Here is a 13,559-nt window from a genome sequence, read left to right on the forward strand (position 1 = left end):
GGTGTGTTTTGCACTCATCTTTTGGATCAACTTTAAGCAATTTTTCTCTTGTTTTTCCACTGCAGTACACAAACTCATTTTTAAAAAATAAATTAGTGAATATGAGAATAAAAGGACTGATTTTGTTCCCAAATTCCAAGTTTCATCTAACATTTGAAGTTGAATGTGTACACACTTAAAAATAAATATATTTTAGCCCTGGCTGGCGTAGCTCAGTGGATTGAGCTCGGGCTGCGAATCAAAGTGTCGCAGGTTCGATTCCCAGTCAGGGCACATGCCTGGGTTGCAGGCCACTGCCCCCAGCAACCGCACATTGATGTTTCTCTCTCTCTCTCTCCCTTCACTCTCTAAAAATAAATAAAATCTTTAAAAAAATAAATAAATAGATTTTGAGGGCAGAGAATTAAAATTGTAAAAACAAAACTCTCTAAGGCAAATAAATAATTTAAATACATTTTAACTGAAAAACAGTATTGGGAAAACTGATAATTTAAAATTACACAGGATTGTACATGTTATTGACATTTAAAGAGAATTTTATATATATTAATAAAAGGCACTAGGTAAACAGATGAATTTGCCTTCTGGTTTGTTCAGCTGACATGCTGAAGTTGCTATTGAGGTAATTCCTGCTTGTGACGAAAGAAGATGCAAGAATTCCTTGCAGTTTTCAGATTTTTAGTTTGTTAACAGTATTTCAAGATAATTGTCTTATCTTATGAATATGTCACTTTTACTTGCTAAGAGACATTTCTCATGTACATATTTCTTATAGTGCCAATCACACTGAAAAATAATTCAGGGCTAAGGTGTTTTTTTTTTCTTTTTTTCCTATTTACATGACTTTGGCATAATTCTAAATTGCAAAAATGTGATTTAAAAATAAAGTATCATCTTTTTTAGTTTGAATAGTTAGGAACGTGAAAGTATACAGGTCAAGCTACATCAACTGGAATTTAGTTTTTCATGTTGATCAGATGGGAAGACTAATGTCTACCTGTAAAACTGGGCTAATACTCTGCAATGTATATTTATAACCAAAAGTTACATTCAGTTACTCACTTTTCTAAAAACATCTTTATTATTTTACATAATAAAGATCTATAAAGTGCTATGCAACATGCAAAAGAAATACCTAAGCATGGCCTGTCCTACAAACTGGGTGGGGTCCTCCCAATGATTCTTTCAACTGGCTTTAGTCAATACATATTGTCATTATTTCAGTCTATGGTGAGCTAAATACCATTAATTTTACATGTAATCTATTTATCTTCCAAAAATAAATGAACCAGAAACAGGAAACTTGATTTGACAATCAATATTAATTATACATTAATGAAATATTCTATTTATTCATTATCAAGAGTTACTTCATGTCAAATATATCCTCTCAAACTCAGTTGATAAAAGTTGATAATAAATTCTGACATAGCCAACTAATTTTCGTGAAATACAATGAGTGTGAAGATGCATATTCATATTTATATTCAATTGTATAAAAAGGGAATGACACTAAAACTAGCTCAATAGTAATCATCTTTCCTTGGGTATCACTGTCATGTATCATCATTTTATGAAATAAACCTGTAGGAACAGAAGGCTCAGAAATAACATATGGAGGAATAAACAATGTTACTAACAAAGGAAACTAAAGCCTGCTTATTCCTCTTATGTTAGGAACTACATGTAACTCTTAAATATTTGCACTAGTTTCCCTTGGAAAATCTACCACTCCATATAAGCGAGGATTTAGGAAGGCATGGTGCCTTATCCATGTGTTCAGTAAATGACTTCTGATTGACAGTTTTGTGCAATTTCATCATCAGTACTAAAATATATCACTCAAAATATATATCTTGTTGACCACTGTGTCAACAATACCATTACAAAAACAAAAAGTAGTCCATTATATTATTTTTAAGTTTTTGTCATTCAAAACAAAACTTCAATAGCAAATCAGATGTCATATTATTGTATATTTTGAAAAGACAAGAAAACCATTAAATTGGTTATTTAGTAGAATACAGGGTTTTTTTTTATCTTTTGATAGTATTAAGACAAGGGTAGATAAATTCATTTGAAGGTAATACTAGTGTCTTTTCTTCTTCTTACACTTTTGGAACTTTTGCCTATATTCGCCTCTATTGTTTTCTGTGCTACTATCACTATCACTTGTTTGTTTGTGCCGCTTTCGCTTATTCATCTGGTAAAGGTCAGAGTCACGTGGTTGTTGGTGAGTCCATTCATAAGAGCTTGGTCCAGCCTCTAGATTTGGAACATGATTTAGTGAAGGCACAGATGTGCTGTTAGGAAGTGGTGCTGTCATCTCACAGTAAGGAAGCTGTAGCACTGGATTATATGCATGCCACTGCTGTGAAAAAAACAAAACCAAAAACATTCATCTGCCACAACAAGCCCAAAGTTAAAAAAAAAGTTTACAGTTTAAATGCATTATACAAATAACTACATGCAAACCAAGCCGTGTATTGATATAAGAAAGGCCATGCCTTTGCTAAGTAGGAATGTGGTAGTTTCTTTAAATAGTTAACATAAAGATTCAAGGTAATGTATAGCTTACTACAATACAACTTATTGCTTTCCTGGAGAAATAAAATGCTAGTCACATATGTAATTTTAAATCTTTGAGTAGGCACAATAAAAAAATGAGGAAAGAGGTGCAATTAAATAATGTATTTTGTCTCAAAATATTTCAACATGTAACCAATATAAAAATTATTATGACATATTTTACTTTCCTTTTTCATGCTAAGTCTTCAAATTCTGGGATATATTTTATACTTTACAGAATATTCCAATTCTGATGGTAAATTTTCATAGAAAATACTTGATCTAAATTTCAATTACATAAAATTTACATGTGAAAAAGTAAATATATATATCCAAGTTCTTTTAAATGTATGTATAAGTTTTCTAATAACTGAATCATGTTTCAAATTTTAATTTAAATTAAAATTAAAAACTCAGTTTTTTAGCTTCACATGCGGCTAATGGCCACCATATTATATAGCATGGTTAGTAGTTATGATACCTAATTCTTTCTTTTTAAAGTAATTTTTAATTAAAGTTTCTAACTATTTAAAGCACATTAAATGTCAATGGAGATAACTTTAGAGTGACTGAGTAAGTGAAGGTGTGTGTGGTTTTTCCCTCATATCTACCAAAATTTAAAAATGCTAGGAAGAAGATATTGACAGTTTTAGATGTGAACTGGTGGTTTACTAATATCTCAGTGTAACTAAGAAAAGTTTTCTCCAAAAGTTAAATTATCAACTTTCCTTATCTTTACAAAAGTAAAAATGGCTTTTTAAAAAATCTGAAGCTCACATGTATGCTAGATGTTTGTAAAAAATCCCACTCTATGAATCAGAAAACCTGTGTTATAGTCCCACATGTGTCACTAACAAGTACAATCAAACTTGCTGATTAGTATTATTGAACCTCAATTTTATTATGCATAAAATGAGTTGAGCTCTGGCTGGTGTGGCTCTGTGGGTTGGGGCATCATCCCATAAGCCAAAGGGTCACGGGTTTGATACTCTCTTAGGGCACATGCACAGTTGTGGGTTGTCCCATGTCAGGCTGTGTACAAGAGGCAACCAATCAATGTCTCCCTCTCTCTCTCCCTCCCTCCCTTCCCTTCCCTTCCCTTCCCTTCCCTTCCCTTCCTTTCCCTTCCTTTCCCTTCCCTTCCCCTTCCCTTCCCTTCCTTTCCCTTCCCTTCCTTTCCCCTCTCTAAAATCAATAAGCATGTCTTTGGGTGAGGAAAAAAATAAATAAATAAATGAAAATAAAATAAGGAGCTGAAAAAAATAATTTCCTAAGTTCCCCTTTAATAATAAAGATCGTAATTACGATTTCTAGTCCAGAACCATATTTCTGAGAGTCTTTGGAAATAATATAGTTTAACACATTGAAAATCTTTGCCTTCAGGAAAAAAAATTACTTAAAAAATTCATATCCAAAAGCAATGCATTTGTGATTAATGGTTGCAGTATGTAAAAATGATTCACTAAATAAAATTATTCAAATCTAAAAGTATCTTTTGAAATGGTCATTTAAATGACAACTCTGTATTCATATTTTACTTGGACCACAGTGCGTCATCACTGCCATCTGTCCCCTTCTAGAGACGTGCTGGCTGTTTGCTGAGGTACTGTGTGTTGGATTTAAGATGACTGTGTTAGAGCTGACTGCCACAGGGAAAAGTGCTCCAAGAAGCTTCTGCCTTTGTCCCAGGTTTAGAGTTGAACACTGTAAGTTCCAAATAGTTTTCATATTCTTCACTATTTGCATTATATTACATATTGAACCAATGGCGTATCAAACTTACCATCTTTGGAAAGAAAAAATATTCTTGAGGTAAAGCTGCATTAGTAGTTGGAAAAAACTGCATGGGAAAGGAAGCTCTACCCATGACTTCTTCATTTCTTTGGAAAGGTAAAAGAAAATAATAGAAAGTTAAAATTCCTACCTTCGAATGCTCTGTTTTCTTTACAAAAAAAAAAATAGAGACAACTCTTTGTAATTAAAAAAAAGTTTCTCTAAGAGAGCTTAGTTAAGATTAATTTTAAACATTCACCCACAAATAATCAGTTATTATATTGATAATGTACTGACATAGCAATACCTCAAGTCTTATTTATTACTACACTGAAATCTCAATTTCGAGTCACATTTGGTTTTTTTGATAAGAAAATGTTAAGCAATGTTAATTTTATAAAGAACACTTAGGTATTAACATAGCAGAGCAAGTCATTAATAATTACCAAAGACATATTCAGTCTTTTATAGTTATTGAAAAGAGAAAGGTAGCAATTTTTTTTCATTTTTCAATATATATTTATTGTCTATGTAAATTATGCTCTTTTCTAAATGGACTGCTGATGTTCACAAGAATATTTGCTTATTTCTTCTACATAATAAGATAATAAATATCACTAATTAAAAAACTGTGGTGTTCTAAAATTTCATTTAAAAGTGTAACACCTTGTGTTTTCTTCTATGAGGATGTTCAATAAATTGCAGTTACAAATACTGGCTAGATCTATAGGTAGTCTTCATTACTCTACTTGCTCCATAGTATTCCACAGTCTTAATGATACTACTGCTAACCCTTTGGACAGAAGGTGTACTGTGGGAAGAGCAAAATTAACATGGGTGGGCAGAGGCAAAGATGAGGGTGGAAAACAACAGGAAGCAGTCAGATGAATAGCTGCATATCCCATTAGTGAGTGTTGAGACTAGTATCAGAGAAGCCTAAATGATTCATTACAATGAGACCTTGGATGCTTAAATAATTTAATAGGTATAAAAAGAATACAATAAACTATAAATAACATAATATAAAACCCATGTACTGCTGAAGATAATATGCCTGAACTTAAATGAAAGCATTTTCTGTCATTTTTAATGGCTTCGGAAAAAAATGAATTCCTTAATTTTATCATGCCTAAATGATAAGGTTTACAATAATGCAGAATATATAAAAACTCTTCCTGGTATAAGAACATGTTTATTTTCTTTGCCTTCATGAAAAATATTTTTATTACCTGTAGCTGTGTGAATTTATCTTAACACAGCTCTCAAAACTTTGGTTAGCTGGTTCAGAAGGGCGGGAACTCCCTTTAAAGTAAATAGAATAATGGATTACTTCATGGTACAATTTAAGTTCTAACATTAAATGATCAAAACCTCCAAACTCAAGTGGATATAGTATTAATTAAAATTCTATACTTATATACAATACATGCACATGTCTCTGGTCTGCCAAGTAATTTACAGATTGTTTATATTATTATAAATGACTGACTTATAATCAAACTTTATTCAAAGCAATGGCTCTACAAAAGAATTACATTGACATGGGACCACATAAGATACATGGTGTTTTGTTCTACACACCTTTAAACTAAAAATGGCAAAACAATCAGTGTTATTTATTTACCTCCTGTGTATAAGGCATGAGTTCTTTAAACTGCACTAACAAAGCAACATCGCAGAGGATGCTAAGCAACTGACTGGGTAAGTGTCAGAACATAACTGGGTAGTATTTGAAAGCATCATGCAGCCAATTTTCTTTACAAAGACATTAAAAATATAAAATCAAAGAGAAGCACTTTTCCTTTGCAAGAAGACATTGTTTTCTTATTATTGTGTGATTTTGTTTAGCAAGAGTAATAAAAAAACAAACAAGGGATATATCAATAAGCCTGAATCATTTGAGGGAGGGAAGCAACTTCATTGAGGGAGGGAAGCAACAAAAGCATTCCAAGCACTGAAACATAAACATAAGCATTGCTTCTATCAGTCCCTCTAAACTGGAAAGGGCTAGAGTTTTAGTACAATGTCCTCTGGATAGCTAATCAAAGATGATCAGTTCTTAGCATGTGTGCGAGGAGAAGTCACTTGAGGCCATTCTTTTCAGAAGGCATTGCTCCACCACTATGAAGTGTCACTAGGCAGCTGCCTTTGGTCAGCGGCTCTTATAGGGGCTTAAATCCAGGGGTGGATATATATATATATCATGGTTTCCCAGGAGGACTAAGTCACCCACCCCATCTTCCAAATAGTAGGTATTTGATACCACACATTAGCAATGACAAAAAGATTAGCATAGTCTTGCTATATAAAAGCTATAGTTGTGTGTCCCCAGTTCATTTAAATTTGTTTAACTTATAACAGCCAATAGCAACTATCATAGATACTTGCTGGCTGACACTAAAATAGAACATTAAAACTGTTAATACAAAACAGATGCAATACGGTTGACAATGTAAACGGCAACACTAACTACATACCATTATGAATTAGACATGTGTTCTGAGAAAACTAATAGAGGCTATGGGGGAACTTTTCTGGTCTTATGCTATATAAAAAACAAAATACACCCCTGAGAACATCACCACCAAAAAAACTCACTTAGATAGACCTACCAAATCGATACTGCACATGGATTGGTCTTCCATATAAACGAATTCCATTCAGCAAAGCTATGGCATAAGACACCGATTCTGGATGTTTAAAGCAGACAAATCCAAAAGACTTCGGTTTGCCTTCTCTGTCTTTGCATATGGTCACTTTGGTTAATGGCCCAGCCTATAAAAAACTTAAAAATTATTTTCTCATAAATCTAAAGATTTTTTACAGTTAGATAAATCAAGTATATTTAACTTTAGATTTTAAAAAATCTGTTACCAATAACAGCTTTATGTAGCTCTGCTAATAGCATATTTTCCTAACAATACATATTACACTTCATACGCGTTCTTGGTCCTTTCTGGCTTACAAGAAACATTCATGGTGTTAAGAATAGGAAATTCTATGTGGTAGGTCCAAATCTTGAAAGGAAAGTTGTTCCCCTTTAGTTAGACTTAGCAAAACAAGTTTAGCAACTTCTTTTTCATCTCATGACATATGTAAATTAATTACTAAAATACTACAGCACACCCAAAATATATATTTTTGTCAATCTGACAAAAATAGGTGTAATTTTGATTCCTTTACATGGGACAGCTATTGTTGTGTTGGCTGTTGTCAGCTTTTTATTTGACAATCTAAGGGAAAAGCAGTCAGTGACCCTAATAATCAGGTACTGCGTGTTTTAAAAATTCTTGTAGCACACCAGTTAAAAATCACTGTTCTAGAATTTAGAAGGGCCTAGGTAAACTATGCTTGGTTGCCTGATTATTAGAAAAGATGAACATTTAATTTAGGTAGAAATCATAAAAAATGAGAATTATATATATTATATAGTCTTATAGATCCAGTCCCCCTGACTAAAAATAATGTACGTATAGGGGGCTTTCATGCCTTATCCGACCTTCCTTCGTTTCTGGAGGCTCAACATAAAACACATCTTCTAGAGAAAAAGAATGATTTAAGTCCGTCCTTTCTTTCCTTCTCTCCCTCCCTTCATCTCCCTTCTTTCTACTGCTTTTTAGTTAGAATGACAAGTTTTAAGCAACACTGGGGGAAAACAACTATTAGAGCAGAGTTTAAAAAAGCAAGTTTAAAAAGATGGCAAGTTATTAGGAGGATGAACATGAATGTCTTATACTTAAACACTATTTTTCAAATACTAAATAGTTTTATGTCCAGGACAGGAAACGTGTTCCTGGAAGGGATTGCTTCGATCAATAACGGCGCCCCTCGGGCCTCGTTATTCGATCAATTTGTGGGTACCTACAATTAACAGGAGTGCTTTAGTTCAGAGACACAGGTAGGGCCTTTCAAAAACCAGTTGGCTGGTACTCATACTTACTCCTGGAAATTTAGCTTTGCTAGCCTCTCACTTGAAACTGGCTCTTATTCTGACAGGGGCAAGTCACTCTTTCCTGATTTCTCTTGATGTTAATACTGGTAGTACTATTGGTAGCAGTGGCAGCGGTAAAAACAGGAAGGGGCAGGCTCAGTTCCGTTTTACCTGGATTAGTTTATTTAACCTTCACACATCATGCAACATATGAGGAAACTGTTGTACTTTTATTGCTATTTAGCCCAGGTCACACTTGTGACATCAGAATTCACACTGTAAAAAACTTCGCTATATTGTGCATCCCTCTATTTTATAGATTATCCTAGGCCATGGTAATTAATTTTAAGTTTTCGCTTTTAGAAAGGCCAAAATCTCTCCCTCAAATTTGTATGCCCAGTACCTTACTTACTGTTTAAAACGGAATTCTGGACCATTAACGGGTTAGATGAGTGGCTGAATGAGGATATCTCTTCAGCAAGTGAGACCTAGGTGTGTACAATAGGTGAATGTTTCCGGGTGACAAGAGGCTTAATTCTGGAGGTGGCAGGTCTGGAAAGTTTCCAAGTCTTCTTGGTATAAAATAAAAGGGACTGGCCAGGTTAATTGGTCACAGTCATTTGCTGAGCAAATCAGCTCAAGTTTCATTTATCATAGACCCGCCGCATAAAAGGGGTTAGAGAAAAATTAACAAATAGGGGAACATTTAAAAACCCATACCGCTAATTCCGAGGGTGCTTATTTTATCGTCTGAAGGAAGACAATGACACGGCTGTTTTCTGTTTTTACGGAGCACGTCCGCGGCCCCAGGCAGACTCCTCCAAGCTGTTTCTCAGGGCGGAGCCCAATCACTGCCCCTTCCCAGAGCTCCCGCACTGGGGATGGGGCGGGGGCGCACACTGGGTCACATCACCACCCAACCGCTCACCTGGACACAGGAGCAAGGCAGGACCCAGTTAACACCAGGGCCCAAGGTTGGGGCGGGAAGGGGGCCGGGCTCCGAAAGGTCAGGTGCACCCCGCCCCTCAGACTGCGTTTTAGCCTCGAAGCGCCCGGCCCCTAGGCCGCCCCTTCCCCACCGACGGTACCTGAAGGAACAGTTCGTAAAGGATCTCTTCCCGCACGCGGGCCTCTAAATTCCCCACAAACACCGTCCTCTCGGCCTCCTCCACAGCTGGGAACATCCCTCCGGTCTCGCCCAAGGATTGATGGGGAGATGCAGCTACCCGCCCCTTTCGCTTTCTCACCGCGCCGCCCGAGCGAGGGGGTGGGGCCGACAACCAAAGCGCTGTGAGGAGGGCGGAGCGAGAGTGCGGGCCACGCCCCTGGCGCACCTCGGGCCACGCCCACCGCGCACCCGGAGATCCCACTGGGACCGTGGAGGAGTGAGTCAGAGTAAGGATCAGCTGCGGAGGAGGCGTTGCCCTCGTTCTGGGCAAGACGTTGTTAATTGATTCTGGATTTATTCAGCCAACATTTTAAATACATTTTCTACAGAAATCGAGTTATCCTCATTGCATTACAAAAGCTCCCAGGGTAAAGGGAGATCAGTTGGCAAAGAGTGAATAAAATCATTAGGATTTTAAAATTACATTCTTTATAAAATTATTTTTTGAAAGAATGTATGCATGAATGTGGATACAAGACTGCTAAAACTAGCCCTGGCTAGCATAGCTCAGTGGATTGAGCGTGGGCTGCAAACCAAAGCATCGCAGGTTCGATTCCCAGTCAGGGTACATGCCTGGGTTGCAGGCCATGACCCCAAGCAACTGCACATTGATGTTTCTCTCTCTCTCATTCTCCCTCTCTTCCCTGTCTAAAAATAAATAAATAAAATCTTAAAAAAAAAAGACTGCTAAAACTAAAGTTTATTCACCTAGGAAACACTTCTAGAGAGAAGTCTGAAAATGGCTGCAGAGGTTTTAGGGGAACCTAGAAGGCATTTGAACCCGAGAAAAAGCCTATACCAAGAAATATTGGAAAGAGTATATAGCAAGTTTTGTGATTGATACTAGAAGTTTTGAAGATGGCTCCTGGGCGCTGTAGCAGGTTCCAATATGCACACTTTACATTAGGACTGCACTTTGTATACAGTGTACCAGTGTGAAAAATTGATTCTTACTTGAGGGTTTTTAAAAATCTTAAAAACAATAAAGATAATTTAAAGAAAGAGATTTAGAATTTCAGTACCTTGGTAAATCAACTGTCAACTTTTAACTTGGTGTCCTTTCTGAATATAATGTATGTCTACATAAAAACTTGAAATCATTGTGCAGATATCATTCAAGTAATCAAGGCACCATCTGACCTTTAAGTAGGCACCTGTGATAATTCACGTTGAACTGAGGCATGCTTTTACTTGGTTGGTGAAAAAAAAAAATCACCTACCTCTTGTAATGAAAAGGGACACAACTTTGGAACCCTGATTTCTAATGGAAATCTGACATTACTTAGTGTTATGATTTTAGGTTAGTAAATTTCACTTTTTGGAATTAAAGTTCTATTTCTTAAGAAATAGATTGGGCTACTATCATTACTTCTTTTAAAAGCTATTTTCTGAGTGCTTGTTATGGTCCAGACACTGTCTTTAATCCTTGGGAAACAAAAATAAGTATAAAATTCTGCCTTTCTAAAGCTTACAGCATAATGGGAGAGTGACTTTCTTTGCATGTAAATACAAATAATGTTTCAATAACTTTAATAATCACCTTCAGTTGGTATATGATGAGTCTATAAATCCTGTCTTTATTTTTTCTTTCCTTTACTAACATTGTTGTAGTAAGGTAGAAAGTGGTTAAGGAAACTAACATAGTGTAGGTATATAACAAATATATGTTGATCGAATGAATGCATACTTGCAAGTTTCTATTATGTGTGTGTTTCTTTATTTTTTTTTTAAATTCATTTATCTCATAAATCTTACCTAAACCGACATAGTTCTTCTTTAACTCCTCTCAGACACTGCTTATCTGGTAGGTGAATTTTCAGGTTTTATTGTAAAACATGTAGCATATATATATGACCAAATGCTAAAACCTTTATATTTATAAGTAATTATCATATTATCTTGTTCTAGTGAAATTTGCATTAATCTTTGTTTACAAATGTATATGATTTTGGAGTTCCTAGTACATACTCTTCTGGTAGAACATAAGTTTATAGTGCTTATAATTCTAAGAATACTTAATGTTATAAGTTCTGAAAATCATGCAGTTAGCTCTTTGTTCAAAAGTTGATATTGATATATCATTTTTCTATGTAAGCATACTGTATTTCTTAACATATTGAATGCATGCATAGTCACAAACATAGTAGAAGCTGAAAAATAATTCAGTTTACTCTTAGTATTTGCGGGACCATTAGTCACAGATTAGGTTTATGGGTTAAGTGCATGGAACATGCTACAAATAATTAGCTTTTCTTTATTCATATCAGGATATGATATGATATTCTTTAAAATATCAGGATATTTTCAATCTCTAACTGTATGAACACATCAAAAATGAAAATGTTTACTAATATGTAATATATCCTTGATAAAAATATAAACTATGTTCCTATAAAGATATATTTATATAATATAAATTTGTGTATTTATATTTTATATTTTATATGTTTTATATATTTTATATATCAGTTAGAGCTCCTTTCTCTCATTCCTTGTTCAGTTGACTCTTATTTTCTTTTGTAGTTCAGCACAGGTTGTGCCTCCATCTAGGTTTCCCTAAACTCTACACTCTAAATTAGCTGGCTGCCCCTTCTGTATGTTCTGTAGTTTTTCTAGACATGCATTTTCAAGCCCTTCTGACTGTGAAGTACTAAAGAGTAAATATCAGTACTAGCACAATCCCTGACTCATCTGTGAATGTATTATAAGCAGTTCTGAAAATAATACAGTTTGAATAAGTTACCCTGGATATCAGTTATCTGATATGCCAGAATATTAGTAGATGCTTAATAAAAGTTGCACCCTGGCTGGTGTAGCTCAGTGGATTGAGCGCAGGCTGCAAACCAAAGCATTGCAGGTTAGATTCCCAGTCAGGGCACATGCCTGCGTTGCAGGCCACGGCCCCCAGCAACTGCACATTGATGTTTCTCTCTTTCTCTTTCTCCCTCCCTTCCCTCTCTAAAAATTAAATGAAATCTTAAAAAAAAGTTGCATAAATGTATGTACAAATGAATGAATGTATGGAGAAACTTGGTAAGTTAGTGTTATGAGACTCTAGTGGTCTCTGGCTGGTATTGCTCAGTAGACTGAGTGTAAACCTGCAAACTGAAGGGTCGCCAGTTTGATTACCAGTCAAGGCACATACCTGGGTTGCAGGTACTGGGTTGCGGGTCCCCAGTAGGGGGCACTCGAGAGGCAACCACACATTGATGTTTCTCTTCCTCTCTTTTTCCCTCCCTTACCTCTCTCTAAAATAAATAAATAAATAATTTTTAAAAAGAGACTGTAGTGGATGAATTTTTAAAATTGACCTCACTTTCATTTGACTCATTTTGTTATTATTCTGATTTTTTTCTAATCATATTTGTCTTAAGTAAACATAGTATTTTTTGTTTTACTTGTATTAGATATTTATTTTAAAGAAATATTTTTAGTATTTAAATAAATAAATAAGAAAGTGAAAATCATTAATGTCTATCATACACAGATAAACATTTTAAAGGAAAACCTTGCTAACTTTGATCTGTGCATGTGTACATAAAACATATTTCAGGAAAATAAACTTTACTAAACATATTGTCTTTAGATTACCTTTTCTCCCCTTAAATCATATAATGGAGGCCTTCTTCACCAATAATATTGACTTGCTTTATCTACATCACTAATTGTAATCTGCAGTATGTGCATAATTAGATTAATCACTCACTGTTAGACATTTACATTATTGCTATATTTTGGCTATTATAAAATGCGATAAACATCTTTGCTTATATATCTTTGTGTACATGTGTAAATATTTCTGTAGGAAAGAATCTTAGATGTTTAATTGCTGAATCAAACAGGAAGATCATTAAACATTTTGACACATACTGCTAAATTATATAAAAGATCATGCCAAAATATATTCTGATAATGACTACCCCATCTCAATAAACAGTACTCAACTACCTATTATATTTACCTATAAAGTGCTTAAAAGCATGCTTGGTACGTAGGGTTCAATCAATTTTATATCATCACCATCCTCATTATCACTTTTATAGTATTGTTTACATTGTATGCATGTATATAAGCTTCTTAAAATCATTTTTTAATCCAAGGAGAACTAAATAAGTACAT

At 34.8% G+C, this 13,559-nt stretch overlaps 1 protein-coding gene across 1 annotated transcript; it reads right to left on the reverse strand.

Moving 5' to 3' along the window:
• Nucleotides 1-481: 481 nt before the first annotated feature.
• Nucleotides 482-9,456, reverse strand: RBM11 (RNA binding motif protein 11). The gene is made up of 5 exons (XM_045851652.1): nucleotides 9,361-9,456; nucleotides 6,954-7,116; nucleotides 5,571-5,643; nucleotides 4,352-4,448; nucleotides 482-2,371 (listed from the first exon to the last, which is right to left on the reverse strand). The coding sequence occupies exons 1-5, from the start codon at nucleotides 9,454-9,456 to the stop codon at nucleotides 2,090-2,092; spliced, it is 711 nt and encodes a 236-aa protein (XP_045707608.1). The 3' UTR covers nucleotides 482-2,089.
• Nucleotides 9,457-13,559: the final 4,103 nt, after the last annotated feature.

This window comes from Phyllostomus hastatus, unplaced genomic scaffold (assembly GCF_019186645.2).
Source record: "Phyllostomus hastatus isolate PE091 unplaced genomic scaffold, TTU_PhHast_1.1 phas_contig_86, whole genome shotgun sequence".
Taxonomy (NCBI): Eukaryota; Metazoa; Chordata; class Mammalia; order Chiroptera; family Phyllostomidae; genus Phyllostomus; species Phyllostomus hastatus.

What these genes read in the sequence shown, in the direction of transcription:
- RBM11 (XM_045851652.1), bottom strand. Translation starts at nt 9,456, where the DNA reads ATGTTCCCAGCTGTGGAGGAGGCCGAGAGGACGGTGTTTGTGGGGAAT. An exon ending in TTTACGAACTGTTCCTTCAG is followed by an intron (nt 7,117 to 9,360) that starts GTACCGTCGGTG and finishes AGTTTTTTATAG; the next exon opens with GCTGGGCCATTAACCAAAGT. An exon ending in ATAAATTCACACAGCTACAG is followed by an intron (nt 4,449 to 5,570) that starts GTAATAAAAATA and finishes ACCTTTCCAAAG; the next exon opens with AAATGAAGAAGTCATGGGTA.